Below are 25,156 nucleotides of genomic sequence, written 5' to 3'. Positions count from 1 at the left end.
AAACATGCAGAGTGTGTAGCATATTTCTTTTAAAACAATGTAGCAATTAGTAGGACTCCATTCACTCAATGCTTTCTCGGTATTTAATGATGAAAAAAGTTTAAGTTTCCTGTATGCCATTTTTTCATTCATTCACATCTTTAACTGTGTTTTCACAATACTAAAAGTAATATTTTCCATTAATTGATACATTTGTTCACTATACATGCCTTGTATAATCATAAAGAGGAAGCAGTAACTATGTTGTAGGTTAATATTTCTTCTTCTGTATAGAGCCAAATTAAGTCGAATTTTTATAAACTGGAGAATATTTTCTTTTACTTTGTATTATTGTGTCTTTTCTTAGGAAATGTAGCTGTTATTAGATCATATATTGCTGGTGCTACCTCTCTTCAGGAAAGAACAAGTTCCATGGCAAACACAAGTGCATGTCAAGCATTAGGTTTTATTCTAGGTCCAGGTAGGTGTTCTTCACTTATCATTACTTGGATTTGAATTGGGAAAACTTTTGAGGTTCAAATGTTAGATGCAATTCAAGTATAAAACCTCATAGCTGAAGGCAAAGGGAGGGAAACTGATATTTTTTGATCTAGCAGTGAGGCTAGGCTCTTTATATGTGTTAACTCATGTTCCCTAAATCAAATGTTATTAGTCCCACTGTACAGATTAGGACACCAAGGCATGGAGAATCTAAGTAACTTATCCAGGGTCACCCTGATATTAAATGGGAAATATGAGATTCAAACCTCACTGTCTGATTCCAAAGTATATGTTCTGTCAGATAATCATTTAGCTTGACATCTCAGCAAGAGTTTGCTTTTTTTTTCCTGTTTATGAGAAACAAAATTCTTTTAATTGAAGGATTTGAGGAAAGTTATAGGAGGTTTTTTCCCCTTTTTGCCCATACCTTTAAGACTTTTCTAAGGTTGAAGAAAATGAAAGAGTTTAAAAAAGATTTACTAGTCTCTTCTTCTTTCCAAGCTTTCATAGTTTAATGAATATAAAAATATATTAATGAGATTTAATATTTCCCTAAGGCCGATTAATTTTCTGCTAAATGAGTAGAGAAATTAATTTTTTATGCCTAGCATAACTTTGAAAAGCCATATAATTGGCCCATGCTTTTAATATTGCAGTTATAAATAGAATCAATTTGAATCCAGCTCAGTTTACTTCATCATTAACACCCCAACCTCCAGTTTCCATTACTTTGCTTCAACAGAAGAAAGCCTAATTCATCATTCACCAGAATCTAGTATTTTAGTTCGGTGTTCTGGAATAAAATATAAGCAGAAATGTAGAACAATTGAACCTATTGCCTTACTATATGCATGAGGGCATAGTCTGGGTCTTTTTAAGCTTACCACTCTACCCTCAGTTTCTAGCACAGTACCTGGTATAGGCTTAGGTTCTCAGTAAATATTTTGGCCATCTATTTTAAAGATTATTCACGGGGCTTCCCTGGTGGTGTAGTGGTTAAGGATCTGCCTGCCAATGCAGGGGACACGGGTTTGAGCCCTGGTCTGGGAAGATCCCACATGCTGCAGAGCAACTAAGCCCGTGTGCTACAACTACTGAAGCCTGCGCCCCTGGAGCCCGTGCTCCTCAACAAGAGAAGCCACCGCGATGAGAAGCCCACGCTCGCCTCAATTAGAGAAAGCCCGCTGGCAGCAATGAAGACCCAACGCAGCCAAAAATAAATAAATAAGTAAATAAAAATTAAAAAAAAAGATTATTCACTAAAACATTTTATATTAAAGATGAGTAAATGTAGGCCTGAAAAGATTAGATGACTTTTCCAATAATAAACACATCAATAAGCACAAACATTTATTGAGTGCTTAACCATATGCTAGATGCTGTTCTAAGTGCTTTAGGTGCAGTATTTTACTTAATCCTCACTCTAAGGTTACATGTAAAGTCCTGGCAGAACGAGATATAGAATCTAAATCAGGAGAGCAAACCAATACTTACCCAATCTGATTTTTGCCACAGATCCAAATTGAAAGTGGTATTAAATATATATAATTTAAGTACCATATACACAGTAATATTTTAAAATATTGAGTTAAAATGTGACAGTTTCGGGCTTCCCTGGTGGCGCAGTGGTTGAGAGTCCGCCTGCCGATGCAGGGGACGTGGGTTCGTGCCCCGGTCTGGGAAGATCCCACATGCCGCGGAGCGGCTGGGCCCGTGAGCCATGGCTGCTGAGCCTGCGTGTCTGGAGCCTGTGCTCCGCAACGGGAGAGGCCACAACAGTAAGAGGCCCGCGTACCGCAAAAAAAAAAAAAAGTGACAGTTTCTTATAATGAAATTGATTAAACTTTAATAATTTACTTATGGAAGAAATTGTATAACTTAAATTTCATACAGAGATGTATTTTAAAAAAAGAAAATACTGGCAAGTTATGTTAGGTATAATCCCTTGTGAATGCCTGTACATCAGTGCTTCTCACACATTTTTTATGTTATTGTGTCCCTAAGGAGGCTTTTCAGACATTTCTTTCCTAATCACTCCACCCCATGAAATTTTAATACCACAGACCTATATTGTATGTGTTTTATGTACTGTATGCATATCTGTGCTTTATACAGAAAAAGAGTAAATGTTTTGCCTCTCCCCACCAAGAACCAATTTTCTTGCCCCTGTTGAGATGTCTGATGCAGATGGATGATTCCATATATTACTTCCAATTCTATGGTAAATATTTCTCACATTTATTTTAGCCTGTGCCTCCCATATAATAATTAATCTGTATACATTTTATTTTAATAAGTTTTTCAGACTTGTTTCGCACTCATTGGAGAAAAGGGTGTGACATGGGATACCATTAAGCTGCAGATAAACATGTACACAGCACCAGTTTTACTTGGCGCCTTCCTGGGAATTTTAAATATTATTCTGATTCTTACTATATTAAGGTAATTAGATAGAAATGATAAAACTACTCTTGTAGATTGTGAAATTAAATAAGCATTATCATTGTTGGAGAATTATTATTTCTATGATGTCTTTATTTGGTTTTTGATGTCTAGTTGTGTTCATATTTTCTTATGAGCTAATGCATGTGGTACTGACAACTAAAATAATAGATGATGAATAAGAACAGATTATAAGGTCTTTAAAGATTCAAGGTTTGGTCTTGGTCTACTAATGATAGATTTCTAAGTAGGGGAAATGGCATGAAAGCAACATTTTAAGTAGATTAATGATTAGGTTCAACCTTAGATACAAAAGTTACTCATAATGTGTATCTCTTATCTTTTATATATTAGAAAAAATTTTATAAAACTGCAGAAGTTTTGTTACTTTATATTTCTTTGGAGTGTTTCATCCAAGAGTCCAAAATGTTTATAACTCATGTTAAAAATCATTGGAAAACTTCAAATACTGATTAAGGCAGCTCATGTGTGCTTTTGGATGAATTGAGGTTTTTTTCATTTTATATGATAATATAATAATAATTGTAACTTGTATTTTAAAAATTTTATTGGTTATATATCATAATAATTTCATTACTCAGAAGACAGTAAAATAAACTATACCAGAATGTGAAAAAATAGAAAGCTAGTAATAAATTTAAACTATTATCTATTATACTAAGCCTTTCATGGATACAATATTTATGTTTTTCTTTTAAGAGAACATCGTGTGGATGACTCAGGACGACAGTGTAAAAATATTAATTTTGAAGAAGGTACTATTGACCTGTTTGACTAAATTACTATAATATTACAAAGTGTTTCTAATGATTCTGTCTCTTTGATATTCACTTGAATTTTGTCTCTGAGGACAGTACAATGGGTAATTGGGGAAGATCTTCAAAGTTGAAAGTTAGCTAAGTTGATTTTTTTTAAAGGCATGCCTATATCAGTGACTTGGTGTGCACAATTAGTAAGGTTAAGACCATTGCTAAAAATCACTTCATCTTGTTTCCAAAAAGCCAATATCCTAAAATCCTTGAGATTTTGGAATGATTTCAGTATTATTGCTACCAAATGTATCTTTCTGTTTCAAGTATTTCTTTATTCACTTAATCATGGGAATAAGTATGGTTTCTCTTTTGTATTTTTATTCTTTTGGTATACTCTACAAATACCCATTTTCATCCTTCATATCTTTCTCTGACTTATAAATAGGTACCCAGTCTGATAAGTAGGTATATTTTACTAAATAAACCATTATTTAAGTACTCCTAGTTATGTCCTCCTTGAGGATTGTCCCCCCATGCAAAAGAATGCAATTTAGTCCTTGTCCTCAAGGAGTTTATAAAGTTTTGGAAAAGACACTGTTAATTTTACCAAGTTCTTTGATAGACATTTTATTTAATTTTTACAACAAAACTGGTGGAAGATAAAGTTAAAAGTAGTCGGGTGGAGAGCAGAGTGGTGAGGAGCTATAGCAAATTTTGAACAAAGGAGAAGTATGACGATAGATTGCAAGTGAGGCTAATCCAGATATGTAAAGGCCTGAACTACAGCAGTAACTGAGAATGGAGAAGGGATGAGATATGAGCTTTTGAAGAAAAAAAAAAAAAGATTCTGACAGGTTGGATAGGGAATATTAAGGAATGGAGGGGGTTGTTGAAGATGTCTGCTGGGTTTTGATTCTAGATAATTGAAGGAATGAGAGAAGGAGAATTTAAGAAGGGACACTGGCTGAAAAGATAAGGTGATTTCAATTTGGTTTAAACCAAATATAATGCTACCCTAGAACAACTAAAAAATTCCAGAGGCATCTGTAATTCTGGCAGTAGAGATCAAAGCTAGAGATAGAAATTTGGGAATCATCTAGTGAAAAACACTACAGCAACAAAGAGAGAGTGAGAGAAAGGAGGAAAGGAAGGGGTAGATGAGTCAAGTGTGGCAAAATATTGTTGAATCTAGGGCATAGATGGATAAGGATGTGTTTGAAAGTTTTCAAAATAAAAAGAAAGAAAAAAAGAAACAATGAGTGGTGAGGAAGTGCCGGCAGTGGGTTTAAGCTACTGTTTTGAAAAGGTGTAAGATAGGATGCTAACTTAAAGGACCTATCTCTCTACCTCTTTAAAGGTAAAGAGAATGAGCAAGTTAAAGAGGGTGAGGTTGAGGGGCTGAGAAAGGGAAGATGCACAAGAAATCTTTCATAAGTTGAAGGGGATAACCATATAGATCCTTGCTTTATTGACTTTAATATGCTTAGAAAACACCTGGGAACCTTGTTAAAATGCAGAGTCTGTTTCAGTAGGCCTGGAGAGGGAGAATCTACATTTATAACAAGCTCCTATGGGAACTGATGCTGCTGGTCTATGAACCACACTTTGAGTAGCAAAGACATACAGCTACATTGTCAAATGTGGTAGCCACTAGTCATATTTGGCTGTTTAAACTTAATTACATTTAAGAAATTCCTCATTCTCACTATCTCACTAGCTACATTTTTTTTTTTTGGCTGTGTGGCGTGGCTTGCAGGATCTTAGCTCCCTAACCAGGGATTGAACCCGGGCCACATCAGTGAAAGCGCCGAGTCCTAGCCACCAGACCTCCAGGGAACTCCCACACTAGCTACATGTCAAGTGCTTAGTTAATGGGTATATGTGACTAACAGCCAGCTGTACTGGACAGTAGAGAGAAAGAACATTTCCATCACGTCAGAGTTCTATTGGAAAACACTGCTCTAAAGCACAAATAGGAGTTTAAAAAGGAGAGATCTATTTTCTTTCATAAGATTTCTAGCTCCTTCAAAATAATTTTTATAAAACAAAGATCATTTTAAAATTTCAATAAATGTTTAGATAAAACATCAAGTTGTTCCTATTATTAAAGATGTTATCATGGGATAGGATTTAATTTCCAATTACAGTTTTTTAATCAATATGCAGTGTTTTCTTAAAATTCTTATAATTAGGATACCTAGTCAGTTCCCACAGTTTAGGATGCAACATTTCTGAGTCTCCCCACTAAAGCTAGCACTGGTTGGAGGCTGCAGAAAAGTAAACTCCAGTCTAACTTGGGGCAATGTTGATATTTGATTCAAAGGAGTAAAGACTGGCTTCTAGATGGTGATTGAGAATCAGGGAGGTCTATCCAAAATAATTTGAGGCCCACAGGGACCAGAGTCTACCCCAGAAAAGGAACTGGACAAAGGTGTGACTGCTTTTCTTTGTGTGAAAGGGAGGTCATAACCCTATGTCAAGTGTCCAAGGTGCTTAATTGCCCCCAAGTATAGCAGACTATTTTCAAATCTCACTTATTATTGGAGGAAGAACTCCTCCTCAGGAATCCTGAGATATAAAGTCAGACACTATTATGAAAAAATTATAGAAATTTATTGTGTCTTAGGAAAATCACCCCCTGCCCCCACTTCTGCCACACATACACTTAAAGATAACATAAATACATTCTTGTATTACTTACCTGGTTTACTCTGAATAAGTGGGTAAATTATAAAGTAGCATGATGGATGTGTATACATACATGTATCAATATATATGGCTTCACATTTCTCAATTACATCAGATATAGCTTATATTGAGTGTGTTACTTAACTATATAGTTCAAGATAAGTGAACATCTTAACTCATTTGCCTTCCTAATTTATAAAACCACAATCAAATCTTGGTAGTTCTTTGCAAAACATATAAATGATAACGTAAGAACTTAAAAAAAATTGTGGTTAAAAAATAAGGATATTTACTAATAGTAATTCTACGTACTGTTGAAATTCAAAATATATATCCATTGAGGTGAATCATAGAACTGAGAACTTATTTAATAAACTATTTGAGGTCTTCATGAAATCCGTGTAACTTTAAAATTTAGGTAAGGTAGAAAAAAATCTGCAACTGAAATTTAAAGCAAATTTAGTATTTAGTATGAGATCATTTTATAGAATTCTATGGACATACATTTCTGTTTTTGATTGAGAGACGCCGAATAGAAAATCTGAGTATTTCCTGTAGGTAACAGAATTGAAGTGTATGTCCTGGGAAGAAAATTCACTTTAATTTTAAATGCCATTTAAAAGTTATTTCTGTTATGTAAGTTGTTAATTTTTAAATTGTTTGAAAGCCTAAAAAAATGATTTTAAATGTTTAGTCATTGAATTTGCTACGTATAATTTTACACTGTTTTAGTGTCATAAGAAAAATTAGTTGTGTAGGTAATATAATTTTTCTTCTGTTTACTACAGCAAGTACAGATGAAGTTCAGGTCCCCCAAGGAAATATTGATCAAGTTGCTGTTGTGGCCACCAATGTTCTGTTTTTTGTGATTCTGTTTATCTTTGCCCTTTTTGAAACGTAAGTTATTTTCTGTTTTCATCTAAATCTGATTGTGTAAATAACCTGTATTTCTTAATGCAATATTAATCAGGAATATAGATGTTCTCAAAATCCTTATGTAAGGCATATTTTTCTTATCATGATGTAAAAAGCATATATAAATTTTTTGCCTTTAACTTGAATGTAGTTAATTCTCTGCCTGTAATCTTACTGCCTTATCTTCCTTCCTTATAAGGAAGTCTGTTTCACTAGTCTTTCTCCCTTTCTTCTGAGTTTTATAATAAATATGCTTATAAAACTTTGTGTATTAATTTAATTTACTTTAAGCTATGTAGCTCCCTACATATGTATGTTGGGTTCAGTCTAGAAATTTTAACTCTGTTTAAGCCCTGATCCTGAAAAAACTTAGTATATTGCAGAATCTCTGCCTTGTGTAGGCTTTGTTGACCATTAGTTATCATATGGCTTTTTTTGTTTTTTAATTGGAGTATAGTTGCTTTACAGTATTGTGTTAGTTTTTGGTGTACAACGAAGTGAATCAGCTATATGTATACATACATCCCCTCCCTCTGGGGCGTCCCTCCCACTTCCCCCACAATCCCACCCACCTAGATCATCACAGAGCATTGAGCTGAGCTCCCTGTGCTATATACAGCAGGTTCCACTAGCTATCTGTTTTACACATGGTAGCATATATATGTCAATCCTAATCTCCCAATTCATCCCACCCTCCCCTTCCCCACCGTGTCCACATATCCGTTCTCTACATCTGCGTCTCAATTCCTGCCCTGAAGATACGTTCATCTGTACCATTTTTCTAGATTCCACATATATGCGTTAATATACTATATTTGTTTTTACCTTTCTGACTTACTTTACTCTGTATGACATACTCTGGGTCCATCCACATCTCTACAAATGACCCAATTATTTATGGCTGAGTAATATTCCATTGTATATATGTACCACATCTTCTTTATCCTTTCATCTGTTGATGGACATTTAGGTTGTTTCCATGTCCTGGCTATTGTAAATAGTGCTGCAGTGAACACTGGGGTACATGTGTCTCTTTGAATTATGGTTTTCTCCAGATATATGCCCAGGAGTGGGACTGCAGTGTCATATGGTAGCTCTATTTTTAGTTTTTTAATGAACGTCCATACTGTTCTCCATAGTGGCTGTATCAATTTACATTCCCACCAACAGTGCAAGAGGGTTCCCTTTTCTCCACACCCTCTCCAGCATTTATTGTTTGTAGATTTTTTGATGATGGCCATTCTGACCAGTGTGAGGTGATACCTCATTGTAGTTTTGATATGCATTTCTCTAATGATTAGTGATGTTGATCATCTTTTCAAGTGCCTCTTGGCCATCTGTATGTCTTCTTTGGAGAAATGTCTATTTAGATCTTCTTTCCATTTTTTGATTGGGTTTTTTTTTTTTTTTTGATATTGAGCTGCATGAGCTGTTTGTATATTTTGGAGACTAATCCCTTGTTGGTCATCACTTCGTTTGCAAATATTTTCTCCCATTCCGTGGGTTGTCTTTTCATTTTGTTTATGGTTTCCTTTGCTGTGCAAAACCTTTTAAATTTAATTAGGTCTCATTTGTTTATTTTTGTTTTTATTTTCATTACTCTAGGAGGTGGATCCAAAAAGATATTGCTGTGATTTATGTCGGAGAGTGTTCTATGTTTTCCTCTAAGAATTTTATAGTGTCTGGTCTTATATTTAGGTTTTTAATCCATTTTGAGTTTATTTTTGTGTATAGTGTCAGAGAATGTTCTAATTTTGTTCTTTTACTTGTAGAGATCCCAGCACCACTTATTGAAGAGACTGTCTTTTCACCCTTGTATATTCTTACCTTATTTGTCATAGATTAGGTGACCATAGGTGTGTGGGTTTATCTCTGGGCTTTCTATCCTGTTCCATTGATCTATTTTTCTGTTTTTGTGCCAGTACCATACTGTCTTGATTACTGTAGCTTTGTAGTATAGTCTGAAGTCAGGGAGCCTGATTCCTCCAGCTCCATTTTTCTTTCTCAAGATTGCTTTGGCTATTTGGGGTCTTTTATGTTTCTATATAAATTGTAAAATTTTTTGTTCTAATTCTGTGAAAAATGCCATTGGTAATTTGATAGGGAATGCATTGAATCTGTAGATTGCTTTGGGTAGTATAGTCATTTTTACAGGGTTGATTCTTCACATCCAAGAACATGGTATATCTCTCCATCTGTTGTGTCATCTTTGATTTCTTTCATCAGTGTTTTATAGTTTTCTGAGTACAGGTCTTTTGCCTCCTTAGGTAGGTTGATTCCTCGGTATCTTATTCTTTTTTGTTGCAATGGTAAATGAGATTGTTTCCTTAATTTCTCTTCCTGATTTTTCATTCTTAGTGTATAGGAATGTAAGAGATTTCTCTGCTTTAATTTTTATCCTGCAACTTTACCAAATTCATCGATTAGCTCTAGTAGTTTTCTGGTGGAATCTTTAGGATTACCTATGTATAGTATCATGTCATCTGCAAACAGTGACAGTTTTACTTCTTTTCCAATTTGTATTGCTTTTATTTCTTTTTGTTCTCTGATTGCCGTGGCTAGGACTTCCAAAACTATGATGAATATTAGTGGTGAGAGTGGACATCCTTGTCTTGTTCCTGATCTTAGAGGAAATGCTTTGTTTTTCACCATTGAGAATGATGTTTGCTGTAGGTTTGTCATATATGGCCTTTATTATGTTGAGGTAGGTTCCCTCTATACCCACTTTCTGGAGAGTTTTTATCATAAATGTGTGTTGAATTTTGTCAAAAGCTTTTTCTGCATCTATTGAGATATGATCATATGGTTTTTATTCTTTAATTTGTTAATATGGTGTATCACATTGATTGATTTCATATATTGAAGAATCCTTGCATCCCTGGGATAAATCCCACTTGATCATGGTGTGTGATCCTTTTAATGTGTTGTTGGTTTCTGTTTGCTAGAATTTTGTTTAGGATTTTTGCGTCTATGTTCATCAGTGATATTGGTCTGTAATTTCCTTTTTTGGTGTTATCTTTGTCTGGTTTCAGCATCAGGGTGATTGTGGCCTTGTAGAACGAGTTTGGGAGTGTTCCTTCCTCTGCAATTTTTTGGAAGAGTTTGAGAAGGATAGGTGTTAGCTCTTCTCTAAATGTTTGATAGAATTTGCCTGTGAAGCCATCTGGTTCTGGACTTTTATTTGCTGCAAGCTTTATAATTACAGTTTGAATTTCATTACTTGTGATTCATCTGTTTATATTTTTTAATTCTTCTTGAATCAGTCTTGGAATGTTGTACCTTTCTATGAATTTGTCCATTTCTTCCAGGTTGTCCATTTTATTGGCATATAGTTGCTTGAAGTAGTCTCTTCTGAGCCATTGTATTTCTGTGGTGTCAGTTGTAATTTCTCCTTTTTCATTTCTAATGTTACTGATTTGAATACTCTCCCTTTTTTCTTGTTGAGTCTGGCTAAAGGTTTATGAATTTTGTTTTCTGTTCTCAAAGAACCAACTTTTAGTTTTATTGATCTTTGCTATTGTTTTCTTCATTTCTATTTCATTTATTTCTATTCTGATCTTTATGATTTCTTTCTTTCTACTAACTTTGGTGTTTTTTGTTCTTCTTTCTCTAGTTGCTTTAGGTGTAAGTTTAGATTGTGTATTTGAGATTTTCTTGTTTCCTGAGGTGAGATTGAATTACTATAAACTTCCCTCTTAGAACTGCATTTGCTGCATCCCATGAGTTTTGGGTTGTCATTTGTTTCTTTGTATTTTTTAAAATTTCCTCTTTGATTTCTTCAGTGATCTCTTGGTCATTTAGTAATGTATTGTTTACCCTCCATGTGTTTGTGTTTTTTACAGTTTTTTTCCTGTAATTGATTTCTAATCACATAGCGTTGTGGTTGGAAAAGATGCTTGATATGATTTCAGTTTTCTTAAATTTTCCGTGCCTTGATTTGTGATCCAAGCTGTGATCTATCCTGGAGAATGTTCCATGTGCACTTGAGAAGAAAGTGTATTCTGCCACTTTCGGGTGGACTGTCCTATAAATATCAATTAAATCTATCTGGTCTGTTGTGTCATTTAAAGCTTGTATTTCCTTATTTATTTTCTGTCTGGATGATCTGTCTATTGGTGTAAGTGGGGTGTTAAAGTCCCCCACTATTATTGTGTTACTGTCGATTTCCCCTTTTATGGCTGTTAGCATTTGCCTTATGTATTGAGGTGCTCCTATGCTGGGTGCATAAATATTTTTAATTGTTATATCCTCTTCTTGGATTGATCCATTGATCATTATGTAGTGTCCTTCCTTATCTCTTTTAACAGTCTTTATTTTAAAGTCTATTTTGTCTGATATGAGTATTGCTACTCCAGCTTTCTTTTGATTTCCATTTGCATGGCACATCTTTTTCTATCTCCTCGCTTTCAGTCTGTATGTGTCCCTAGGTCTGAAGTGGGTCTCCTCTTTTTTATTATTTTAATTAATTAATTTATTTTTGGCTGTGTTGGGTCTTTGTTGCTGCGTGTGGGCTTTCTCTAGTTGTGGCGAGCGAGGGCTATTCTTCATTGTGGTGTGTGGGCTTCTCATTGCAGTGGCTTCTCTTGTTGTGGAGCACGGGCTCTAGGCACATGGGCCTCAGTAGTTGTGGCATGCGGGCTCAGTAGTTGTGGCTTGTGGGCTTTAGAGTGCAGGCTCAGTAGTTGTGGGTCACGGGCTTAGTTGCTTAGCAATATGTGGGATCTTCCCAGACCAGGGATCGAACCCCTGTCCCCTGTGTTGGCAGGCAGATTCTTAACCATTGTGCCACCAGGAAAATCCCTGAAGTGGGCCTCTTGTAGACAGCTTATATATGGGTCTTGTTTTTGTATCCATTCAGCCAGTCTTTGTCTTTTGGTTGGAGCATTTAATCCATTTACATTCAAGGTAATTATTGATATGTATGCTCCTATTACCATTTTCTTAATTGTTTTGGGTTTGTTTTTGTGGGTCTTTTTCTCCTCTTGTGTTTCCCTCCTAGAGAAGTTTCTTTAGAATTTGTTGTAGAGCTGGTTTGGTGGTGTTGAATTCTCTTAGCTTTTGCTTGTCTGTAAAGCTTTTGATTTCTCTGTTGAATCTGAATGAGATCCTTGCTGGGTAGAGTAATCTTGGTTGTAAGTTTTTCCCTTTCATCACTTTAAATATATCCTGCCACTCCCTTCTGTCCTGCAGCACCCTACTTATATATGTTGGGTTCAGTCTAGAAATTTTAACTCTGTTTAAGCTCTGATCCTGAAGAAAGCTAGTATATTACAAAATCTCTGCCTTGTGTAGGCTTTGTTGACTGTTAGTTACCATATGGCTTTTAAAAAAAGATATTTATTTATTTTTAAAAATATTTATTTATTTTGGTGGTACTGGGTCTTAGTTGCAGCATGTGGGATCTTTTTAGATGCAGCATGCGGACTTCTTAGTTGCAACATGTGCACTCTTAGTTGCAGCATGCGAACTCTTAAAAGTTGCAGCATGCATGTGGGATCTAGTTCCCTAACCAGGGATTGAACCCGGGCCCCCTGCGTTGGGTATGCAGAGTTCTACCCACTGGACCACCAGGGACGTCCCTTGTCGTATGGCTTTTTAATTTTTAAAATACCTTTCCATTATTAAAATAGTATATTCTTGTAAATATTCCAAACACTACAACTGTATTTCCACATCCACTTCTTTCCCTGGAGGTAACCACTGCTAATACTTCAGTGTGTGTTGTTTTGAAACATTTTTTTCTATACAACTGTAAGTATTAAGGGGTGTGTGTGTGTGTGTGTGTGTGTGTGTGTCTTTAAACCAACAAGAATATGTGATATTATCATTTGACAACTTGTTTTTTTCACTTTTTGATATATTGTAACATTTTTATGCCAGTATATTTTATGCCAGATATACTTGATTTTTTTTTTTTAATTATTGAGATACATGGAATTTTTAGCTCATCTGATTTTGGGGGTATTTATTTTATTATGGTAAATATACATAACATAAACTTACTATTTTAACTTCTTTTTTCAATTTAAAGGATATAATTTATTCTCTTGTATATTTATTTCCCATTTTTGAACCATGTTATTGGACATGTATTAAACTTGTAGTCTGCTATGATTCTTAGAGCTTTTCTGCCATATTTTCTTTTGTTTTTATTGAGGCCAGATTTGTATATAATAATGTATTTGTTTCAGGTGTACCATTTTAATTACTTTTAATTGCACAATTCAGTGGCATTAAATACATTCACAGTGTTGTGCAACCATTACCACCACCCGTTTCCAGAACCTTTTTATCATCCCAAACAGAAGTGCTACACCCATTTATCACTAAGTCCCATTCCCCCTCACCCAGCCCCTGGTTTCCTCTATTCGCCTTTCTTTCTTTATGAATTTGCCTATTTTAGGTACTTCATATGAGTGGAATCATGCATCTTTTGTCATTTTTTGTCTTGTATGTTTCACTTGGCATGATGTTTTCAAGGTTCATCCATGTTGTAGCATGTGTCAGAATTTTATACCTTTTTATGGCTGAATAATATTCCACTGTTATTTATATACCAATTTTGTTTATCCATTCATCCGTCAGTGGAAATGTGGGTTACTTCCATCTTTTGGCTATTGTAAATAATGCTACTATGAACATTAGTGTACAAGTATCTGAGTCCCTGCTTTCAGTTCTTTTGGGTATATACCAGGAAGTGGATCATATGATAATTCTATGTTTCACTTATTGAGAAATGAGTGAACTATCTTCCAAAGCAGCTCATCTGATTTTAAAATTAAAGATGGTGATTTTTTTTAAAAGAATGAATATTTTGAATATTTTTAAATTCCTTTTTTAGCCAGTTAACAGAAGGAGACAGAAAGTAGGAAAAGAAGCTTGGCAAGGAAGGAGACAGATAGTCATATAAAGGAAGAGCAGCATTCGGAGGTAGGGAGAAAAATATGTACATTCAAAGATAGGTATGAAAGAGACAGAGGAAGAGAAAAAAAAATCCCAGAAGTTTCTAATAACTTAATCATAGTAAGTTAATAACTTAATCATAGTAAAATTATTTCATTGAAAAGAGACCAGTTTAAATCAAAACACAACCATGATTTTTTAATTATATTAGAATGGTAGGAATTATGGTTGATTTGTTTCCTTTTCCTGTTTTTCAAACTTTTTGCAGTGTTGGACATGTTACTTATATAATTACAGTAAATATTAAAAAATAAAAATGCAAACAGCCAAACTTAGTAGCTTGTGCATGTTACAACAAAATGTACTTAAAATGTCTTAAAATTTTTGTTTCTGTAGATCTGGTGTCATTGTTAAAAAGGATGCAGATTCTTGAATGTGTTGGTATCATTATTAAATCTTACTATTTCAACTTTAAATAACAATGCCTATGATTGAAATAAAAGAAGAATAATTTCTTTTTTATTTTTCTTAGCATTGTTACTCCATTAACAATGGATATGTATGCCTGGACCAGAGAACAAGCTGTGTTATATGATGGCATAATACTTGCTGCTCTTGGAGTTGAGGCAGTTATTATTTTCATGGGGATAAAATTACTTTCCAAAAAGTAGGTTATTTGTCTTTGGTTTTATTTCAAGTCTTTTTTTTTTTTTTAAAGTGAAACATGAAACAGAGCTAATGATGTAAATGAATATGTTAGTAAAGTAATATAAAGCTTTTCTGTCATTATGCATGAGTTTTAGTCCTTGAATATTTGCAAACAGATTTAAAATTTATTAAGGGAGCATATTTCTGTACCATGTAGTATATTCTTTGGTAAAGCAAGATATTTTACAAAGTGAATAATTGTCTTCTAACGTATCTTTTGTATATTATGTTTTATTTAAAGTATTTCTATAAGCGTATTTCATAAAACATTGTTCTGCTGTGAAAGATTAATGGTTAAGTGTGGAAAATTCTGGTTAAAATCACCAAACTTCTTTACTCTAAAACTTCTAAATCTTCAGTATATATGCTATATCACCTTCATGACAAGAGTACGTAGCATTTCGCAAAGTTTTTTGTAACTTTGATCACAGAACACTTTTTTAAAGAAGCATTTTGTAAAAGTATAACTGTAAGGAGCACACTAAGAAAAATACTTGTATAAAATTAAGTTCATTCATATAGTCTGGAGTGGAACATTAGTTGATAAATTTAGACAGTTCTAATGATTTAATTATTCCTAAAATATTTTAACAATACTTTAGAGCTTTAATAAAGTTCTAAAATCAATTAACAAATATTGAGTCAGTGTGTAGGGTTAGGTGTTATGGGGAATACTACGAAGATTCCTACCCTTATAGAGCCAAGTAGAGGGGCCAAGATATAGACATAGACATAGATTCATATTCAAAGTTAAATAATAGTACATGCATTACATCTTGCTACAGAAGTAGAGTGGTCCTGCTGATAGGCATTCTTACAGATGATCCAATTTCATGTCCTTCAAAGAGCTTGTATTCTACTGGGGGGAAAGCTAATAAACACAAATGTGAAATCAGGTCATGGGAAGTACTATGAAGAATAGAGCAGAGGAAGAGAATAAAAAGTGGCAAGGCAGGGTTGGGAGAGAGGGGAAGTGTTGTTCTGATTGACTGCTCATGGAGGGCAGCTGAAACGGAAGTTACATCCAAGCAGAGACCTCAGTGAAGTCAGAGAACAGCCATGCAGTGGCCTGGAACTCTCTTGCCCCAGAAGACTGTGCTTCATACGTTTAAGGAACAAGCAGAAAGGCCGTTTTGGCCAGAGAAGAATGAGAGAAATGGCAAATGGGAGAAGATCAGGTTGGAAAGATGTGAAGCCTTGTAGGTATTCTGAGGGTAATGGGAGGTGTTGGGTTTGTTTGTTTTGTTTTAGGAATCTTTGATCTTGTTTGCATATTTTATTTTAAAAATTAATTAATTAATCCATTCATTCTTGGCTGCATTGGGTCCTCATCACTGCGTGCAGGCTCTCTCCAGTTGCAGTGAGTGGGGGCCACTCCTTGCCACGGTGTGCGGGCCTCTCATTGCAGTGGCCTCTCCCGTTGCGGAGCAAGGGCTCCAGGCGCGTGGGCTTCAGTAGTTGTGGCACGCAGGCTCAGCAGTTGTGGCACGCAGGCTCAGCAGTTGTGGCTCGCGGGTTCAGCTGCTCCACATCATGTAGGATCCTCCTGGACCAGGGATTGAACCTGCGCCCCCTGCATTGGCAGGCAGATTCCCAACCACTGCGCCACCAGGGAAGTCCCTGTATATTTCATTGTTTGTTATGGAAAATTTCAAACATATACAAAGGTATAGAGAGAATCATGTACTGAATGTTTAATATCTATTGCCTAGCTTCAACAATTATAACCTTGGACAATCTTGATTCATCTATACCTCCACCTACTCCACACTGCCTATTCCCTACATCTGGATTATTTTGAAGCTGATGTTAGACATCATTTCATGTCTTCCATAAATATTTCAGTATGTATCTCTAAAAGTTAATGATGACAGCATTTATCACATCTAAAAAAATTAACAGTGATTTCTAAATATCATCAGATATCCAGGGAGTATTCAAATTTTCTCCACTGTCTCAAATTTTTAAAAAAAATTGTTTTGTTTTATATTGTTTTATTTCACAGCTTACTCACTTGACTCAGGCTCTTACGTTTCTTAAGTCTCTTTTAATCTATAAGTTTCTTTACCATCTCTTCCATCTCTCTCTTTTTCTCCCTTACAAATTGAACTAACCAAGATGTTTGCCCTATAGTTTCCCACATTTTGGATCTTGTTGAATAAATCCCTGTGGTGTCTTTGTTTGTTTTTTAGTATTTTCCTGTGTTTACAATATTTCTTGAAAATTGGTACTTAGATCTAAAAGCTTGATGAGACTTGAGTTCAGTTTTTTGGCAAGAATGTTTTATAGGTGGTGGTATGTGCTTACATCAGGAGAAATGTAAAGTTTTGTTTATCTCTTTTTATGATGTAAGTGGCCATTGACCATTCCTTAGATCCATTAATTTATTAATAGATCAGTGCAAAATGCTGGTATTTTAATTCTATCATTCCTTTATTTATTTGCTGGAACACTTTCTATAAAGAGAACTTTTCCATCACTACCTATTTGGTTATCGTGAGGTACAGTTTTTGTAGGAGAGACAGGGTGATCCTTTTCTTTTATTAACTGATTTTTAAAATACTGAGTGGGTTCCCTAACATCCTCTAAAAATGACCAAGAGTATTTTATTTTAATATAGTATGAATTTATAAATAACATTGTGATGTGTTTCAAGCCATTGTCATTACTGTTCTTTTTGGTGTTCACGTTGTCATATTCTTAGCCAGCTTCCTCAAATTGGCTCTGAGTCCTTTTTTTTGGTGGGGGGCCATGCCGTGAGGTCTGCAGGATCTTAGTTCCCCTACCAGGGATTGAACCCGTGCCCCCTACAGTAGAAGCTCACAGCCCTAACCACTGGACCTCCAGGGAATTCCCTCTGAGTCCTTGTAATCATAACCTAGTAGTCACTGGTAATTTCTGTTCTTCCTGTTATGATAAGATGTCCAGGCTCATCTTATATATTTTCTGTCCCAGACCTGATATCAGCCAGTTTTCAGAGGAGTCCTGGTTCCTTTTAGTGGGAAATTATATTTTGCATTCGTTTTAATTAGTATATCACTAAAAGTATCAAGATATTATTTTATTTATAGTCTTAAAAATTCTAAAAGTAATGAAGCTATGTTATAATACAATGTTTCATTTTTTAATTACAGTTTCTCTCCTTTAACAGGGTTGGCGAGCGTGCTATTCTGCTGGGAGGACTCATTGTTGTATGGGTTGGCTTCTTTATCTTGTTACCTTGGGGACATCAGTTTCCCAAAATACAGTGGGAAGGTATAGCTATACATAATTCTGTAATGTTAGCCCCTGTTATTCATTTAAATTAACAAGTAATACACTGTACTGATTTTGTTCTTACAGATTTACATAATAATTCAATCCCTAATACCACATTTGGAGAAATAATTATTACTCTTTGGAAGATTCCAAGAGAAGATCACAATGAAGGACCAACTGGTTGCCCAGTTGAACAAGCCTGGTGCCTCTACACCCCCATGATCCATCTGGCCCAGTTCCTCACATCAGCTGTGCTAATTGGAGTAGGCTATCCATCCTGCAATGTTATGTCATATACATTATATTCAAAAATTCTGGGGCCAAAACCTCAGGTGAGTCAGCTAGCATGACACTGCAATTGCGTGAGGTATACTTGTAAGCATTCACATTTTTTGTGACCATTCTGTATTTGTTTTTTTTGTTTTTGGCTGTGTTGGGTCTTTGTTGCGTGGGCTTTCTCTAGTTGCTGCGAGCGGGGGCTAATCTTGGTTGTGGTGTGCGGGCTTCTCACTGGATGGCTTCTCCTGTTGTGGAGCACGGGATCTAGGCACGTGGGCTCAGTAGTTGTGGCTCACAGGCTTTAGAGCGCAGGCTCAGTAGTTGCAGCGCATGGGCTTAGTTGCTCCGTGGCACGTGGGATCTTCCGGGACCAGGGCTTGAACCCGTGTCCCCTGCATTGGCAGGCAGATTCTTAACCACTGTGCTACCAGGGAAGTCCCTGTAATCTGCTTTTTTTAAAGAAATATAACAATACGCTGTAAATATTCTCCCATGACATTTAATTTTCTTTTAGGGAATTATTTTTAATGGAGACATATTCCATCTTATGTATGTACCATCATTTATTCAGTCATTTTCCTATTATTGTATATTTAGCTTATTTCCAGGTTTTACTTCTGACTTTTCTTTTTAGTAGCAGTTATTTAAATGGCAACAAAATGAAAATAGTATCTTGTTCTTTATAAAAATTATATTGATAGTTTTACATTTTCAAGGTAGAAATTAATGTTTATTGAAATAAAGCAAAGAAAAAAATTTTAACATCAGTGTATTAAAGCTATAATAATAGGTAAAACATTTTGGTAATTTCTGGGTTTTTTAATCTATAAAGTTATATTTTCACATTTTCAAAATCAAGAATAAAAGCATATTAATTACAAAAACAATACATGATGGTTGTAACAAAATTCAAGTAATTTGAAATGTATATAGCAGAAAAGGAAGGCTCTCCTTACCTCCATCACACTAAAGTCAACCACTGTTTACTTCATTTGTACACGTCACAATATTTTTTATGCCTTTTCAAACATATCCACCCTCATGCCTTTTTAAAAAAAGATAAAATGAATTATATCTCATGTATATAAACCTTTTTTACATCTTGGATTTTTTTTCCCCTTAATATACCGTGGCCGCCTTTCCACGTCAATGTGTATAGAGATGTTATTCTTGTTATAAGATCTTATTCTGTATAAGACCATAGTCTTTTAAGCAACTGTTTAGCATTCCATTTATTAAATGTACCATAGTTTATTTACTTAATCCACGCTTGACAGGTTATTTACAATTGGAGGATATTAAAAGTAATGCTGCATTGCACGTTCCTGGGTATATTGTATGGGCTATAGTTTTGGATACAGTAGTTGGAGCAGTGACATTGTGGTATAGTGGAAATTAATACAGTGGAGTCAGCCAAACAGGGCTTCATATCTCTTGGATAAGTTACTTGAATTTTCTGAGCTTTAGCTTCCACATTTGTTAAGTGGGGATAATACCAATCATAGAAATTTGTGAACGTTGGAAACAATATATGTAGAGCACCTGACACAGTGTCTGGAAAATAGCAAGTACAGAATAAATAGTAGCCTTAAAAAGTAAATTTATGAATCATTTCAGCAGAAAGTGTTCGTTCTTTTACACTTTTATTTTCCTAAACAGTACATCAAATAAGTTTATTGCTCATTATTTGCTGTATTTATAGAGAGGTACTTTAATTTAAAAATAACAGAGGAAGTGATTCTCGTGTTTGTCATAGTTTGGTAATATTAGCATCATCCTTGCTTTTAAAATAACTACACCTGAGTGTCAGTTTGCTTCTCCCCCAACAGGGTATGTACATGGGCTGGTTAACAGCGTCTGGAAGTGCAGCACGGATCCTTGGACCTGTCTTCATCAGCCAAGTGTACGCTGCCTGGGGTCCACGATGGGCTTTCAGCCTGGTGTGTGGAATGGTGGTGCTCACCACCACACTCCTGGGTGTGGTTTACAGAAGACTCATTGCTTTTTCTGTAAGGCATGGAAGGATTCAAGAATAACCTAGCTAAGACTGTGGTGGAAAGTACTTGCTGTGTGGAACTTTCTCTTTTAAGGCTCTGCTAGATGATTGCTAAGAGTCAGTTTCCTAAAGTCAGGTTGTAGATATTGCATATGTTGAATAACAAGAACATATATTGAATAAAATAGGAAATTCTGTGTGTAATTATGAATAGCAAGATAATATAAAAATTCTGGATCATAGTTTCCTTATCTCAAAAAAGAAGTAGTCTTCATATGACATTTTTTGGGGGGTGGCATAAAGTCATGAGTGAATAGACAGTGGTCTATAAATGTGAAGTTATGCTCTTAAGACAAACTGCAGAGGCGTCATTAAAATAACAAGAGAATATGCAGTGAAATCATAAGGAGAGTTCTGTATGAATTACCTGTAATAGAATGAAATTATAGAAATCTTTTACCTAATAGAGGTACTTTTATTCACAGCTATCTCCTTTTTATTTATTAAAAAATGCATTTTCTGTTATTATAAAGTTTTCCTTATGAAGTAAAATCATGACTTAAATTTTATACTTACCATGCCTGCCATCCTCCCTTAGCTTCTATAAGTCATGATTTTTAATACTACACTTTCCGTCTTATTTTAGTTCAGGATCTTACTAATTAACCCCTAAGTTAATGGATATGTATGAATAATGCTCATATTTGAGCAATAAAGAGGATTAAGAGATCAAGATGGATTTTGCTACCTGTAGTACAGATAACTACTTTTTTCTTTCAAGTCCTAATAAATAATTCACTTTAGAAACATAAGCCAGATATGTGTTATTGTATACATATACTGAACAGCAAACTTAAAATTATTGGCATTTTCTAATTCCCTTAAATTCTAGAGAAAAACTATTACCTTATTTATTTTTTCTCTCTCAGTAGTGGTAGGGAAGACCCAACGGTTTTCAATCTGTGTCTGCATAGCTACTCAGAACTGCAGAATTTTAAATTTGGATAAGCCCGACAGCCCCAATATAGGCAGGCTAATAAATCTGAGGTAAAATAGCTGTAATCTAACAGTTTAGTGAGTTTACTAGAAATTGGCTAAATCACATTATGTACACTTTACTACCTCACATAAGTTGAATGCTGCTAAAAGGGACTAGTACAGAACTATCTATATGGATAATCAGTATTATCCAAAAATGCAAAAATATTTCTAAATACTTTTCCAAATGTTTCCTACTCTAAGTTATAAATATTTCAAATCTAAGAGTAAACACTATAATTTGCACTTTATGTTGTTTGTTGTACCTTTTTTGGGGGGGTGGCTTGAATAACAAAAATTTATTTTTCATAGTTCTGGAAGCTAGAAGGCTTGAGATCAAGTTGTCAGCAGGGTTGGTTTTTTTCTGAGGCCTCTCCTTGGTTTGTAGATGGTTATCTTTTCCCTTTGTCATTTGTTTTTTTCCAGCTTTATCGACATATAATTGACATATGACATTGTATACGTTTAAGGTGTACAACATATTGATTTGATACTTACGTATTGCAAAATGATAACCACCATAGCATTAGGTAACACCTCCATCATATCACATAATTACTGTTTCTTTTTTCGTGGTGCGAACATTTAAGATCTATCTACTCTCTTAGCAACTTTTAAGTATATAATACAGTGTTATTAACTATAATCACCATGCTGTACAATAGATCCCTAGAACTTATTCATCTTATAACAGGAAGTTTATACTCTTTGACCAACATCTCCCCATTTCCTTCACAGCCTAGCCACTGGCAACTGTCATTCCACTCTTTGCCTCTAATAGTTTGTCTCTTTTAGATTCCACATACAAGTCATATCATATAGTATTTGTCCCTTTCTTTCTGACTTACTTCACTTAGCATAATGCCCTCAGGGTCCATCCATCTTGTCACAAATGGCAGGGTCTCCTTTCTTATGGCCGAATAATATTCATACACACACACTTACTTACATTTTCCTTATCCATTCATCTGTTGATGGACACCTAGGTTGTGCATCATATCTTGGCTGTTGTGAATAATGCTGCAATGAACATGAGAGTGCAGATATCTCTTTGAGATCCTGCCTTCATCTTCTTTGGATATATACCCAGAAGTGGAATTGCTGGATCACATGGTAGTTCTTAATTTTTTGAGGACCCTCTATACTGTTTTCCATGGCGGCTACACCAATTTACATTCCTATCAACAGGACATGAGGGTTCCCTTTGTCTACATACTTGCAAACAGTTGTTATTTGTATCTTTTTGATAGCCATTTTAACAAGCATGAGGTGATATATTTCATTGTGTACCTCTGTTTGACTTTATTTTTAGGCATTCTCCATTTTGTGGCTTGTCTTGCCAAAAGGACCCAGGAATCAAATAAAGGGACTTATACTAGCCAAAAATGGGACAATTAAAGCATTGAGAAGAATAATATCTGCAGCCAATTTAAACACATCGAATGTGTCAAAATCTGTGAGTTCATAATGATATTAAAAGTAAGAAACACACTGGTCACCTTTGGAGGTTGCCAGGGCTTTAACTCTTTACTCTAAAAACCAGGAAATAAAGACTTAAGCTTCTCTTCTGCCTTTCCTGTATCTAAACTTCAGGGTAATAAAATACTGTTGAGGGACAGTTATTTCCTATAGAATAATCCAAGCTAATAAATACAAGGGAATAATAGAATTAGAAAAACCCCCATCTAGCATCCTTTAGAGAAATAATATTATAGATATGGGCACCATTCATCAGTGAATGATAAAACTAGTGAGGTGGAAGATTATTGAGGAACTTTCCAAAGGATGGATGAAGCCAACACCTGAACGCACTGATCACTCTTAACATCATTAAAAGTGGGTAAGCGTTACGTGCCTCCTGATTTGATGCAGCAAGTACTCAGCACCACCTATGAAAGTGTTCCTGCCAAAAAACATTGAGTCAGAATCTAATCAAGCCTGTAGATGTAAACTACCAGTTTATAGGAAATACGAAAGATACAACTAAAAGCCACCTCTAGGAAGTAATCATCTAAGCCCAGAAGATGATATATTCTATAGACAAATGGTCCAGTTTCTTAAAATTAAAAAAAAAAATGCCGTGGAAAAAATAAAAGTTGAGAGATCAGCAGTCATAGATGAAAAGAAACTTCAGAGATATATAAATCAAATGCATTATATAGATCTTATTTTGGATCTTGTTTTAAGTCAAATGTAAAAGGGTATTTTTGAGGTAACTGGAGAAATTTGAAACTGGACTCACCATTAAATATTAAGGAATTACTGTAAATTCTGAGATGTGTGTTATTGGTTATGCTTTTAAAAGCTCCTTATCTGTTAAAGGTACTAAAGAGTTTATGATAGAAATTATATGATTTCTGGGATTTGCCTCAAAATACTCCAGTGGGGGAAGGATATCAGTAAGAGAGATGTAACAGGATTGGCAAAATATTTGTTGAAGTTGGGTGGGAGACACATGGAGGTTCCTTATCCTGGTATATCTGTACTTCTGTTTTTAAATTTCCACAATTAATTTAACGTAAGTTAATAACATAATCAGCTGTGTATTTTAGAATGAGCTGGCTGCAGTGTGAAGTATGAATTGGAATGGATGTGGAGGACATTTATCATGTATGTGACCACTCTTCACTTCCTGCAGACCCTTCTACATTTGGAGAATTTCTCACATTGAGCCTCTCCTTTTAGATAGAAGCCAAAATGCATTCGTTCTCTCTACCTTTGCAGCCAGGCCATGAGCTTGTGTTTCTGGCTCTGCCAGTACACTCCTCCAATGTGAAACTTCATAAGGAACTGAGCAAAAGGAGGAAGTGAGCAATATAAGCAAAACTTACTTTAGTGAGGGAGCAAGGTCAGTGGCTAAATTCTCGAGAAAGCCGTCAGAGCTCCCAGAACCTAGTCCCCTAGCTTCATCAGCATGGCTGTGGGATCTGTGCTGAGCAGCGTTGTTAGGATGTCTTCTTCTGGGGAAGCTCCTACATTATGATTCAGCCATTGTTTTTAGCTGCAAAGCCTGAATCTCTTTCCCTCCTTGAGGGTCTGTGAGCTGATATCCTTTAATAAATATATTCTCTGTGTAAACTAACTAGGTTAGATTTTGATGTTTGCAAGTAAAAACCCTGACTCATACAGGAGGCAAGAGTAGATGTTTAGAGACGAGCAGGAGGCTATTGCAGTAGTTCAGATGAGTGATGCTGGTGACTTGAATTAGGGAACTGACAGTGGAATTGGGAATTTAAAGCATGTAAAATATATTTTAGAGGTAGACTTGGATTAACTGGTGATTAGATGAGGTAAAAGAAGGTGTTAAGAATGAGTTCCAGGATTCTGACATGAACAGCTAGTGATGCAGATGCCATTTACTGGAATAAATACTGAGGAGAAACAGGAAGAGTGCAGTTGAACTAATGTTGTCATAGACAACAAAGGCATGCCAGACAGATATGCCCATAAAACAGATAAAAACAGAATGTATTATAAAATGAGATGAAAGAAATTACGAAGTAATGGAAAGATTAAAAAATAACATCGTAATTTGAAAAACTGAGAAATGGGAAAATTTCCCAATGAACTAGAGAAGATAATAGGAAGGTATGAAAATATTGCTGGCCGAGCTCAGGAAAGAATACAAAACTTAAAAAATAATTTCAGACATGAAGAACAAATTAGAAGGAACACA

The 25,156-nt window shown here is 35.2% G+C and overlaps 1 protein-coding gene across 7 annotated transcripts in view; it reads left to right on the top strand.

Moving 5' to 3' along the window:
* Positions 1-23,978, top strand: part of MFSD8 (major facilitator superfamily domain containing 8) — a 43,125-nt gene extending 19,147 nt beyond the window's left edge. For 3 of the 7 annotated variants that reach the window (XM_029235718.1, XM_029235722.1, XM_029235721.1), the window contains 9 exons: positions 347-460; positions 2,778-2,922; positions 3,643-3,698; positions 7,172-7,280; positions 14,734-14,868; positions 18,061-18,164; positions 18,252-18,499; positions 20,276-20,386; positions 22,793-23,978. In XM_029235718.1, the coding sequence (XP_029091551.1) occupies positions 347-460; positions 2,778-2,922; positions 3,643-3,698; positions 7,172-7,280; positions 14,734-14,868; positions 18,061-18,164; positions 18,252-18,499; positions 20,276-20,386; positions 22,793-22,948 (1,178 nt within the window). In that variant the 3' untranslated portion in view covers positions 22,949-23,978. Of the gene's footprint in view, positions 1-346; positions 461-2,777; positions 2,923-3,642; positions 3,699-7,171; positions 7,281-14,733; positions 14,869-15,938; positions 16,109-18,060; positions 18,165-18,251; positions 18,500-20,275; positions 21,727-22,792 lie in introns of those variants that run through there. The other 4 variants (XR_003795627.1, XR_003795626.1, XM_029235720.1 and 1 more) reach the window with 4 other exon arrangements.
* Positions 23,979-25,156: the final 1,178 nt, after the last annotated feature.

Source organism: Monodon monoceros, unplaced genomic scaffold, assembly GCF_005190385.1.
Source record: "Monodon monoceros isolate NGI ecotype Baffin Bay Population unplaced genomic scaffold, NGI_Narwhal_1 Super_Scaffold_20, whole genome shotgun sequence".
Taxonomy (NCBI): Eukaryota; Metazoa; Chordata; class Mammalia; order Artiodactyla; family Monodontidae; genus Monodon; species Monodon monoceros.
The sequence above is the reverse complement of the archived record's forward strand: the minus strand, read 5'-3'. Positions and strand labels throughout refer to the sequence as shown.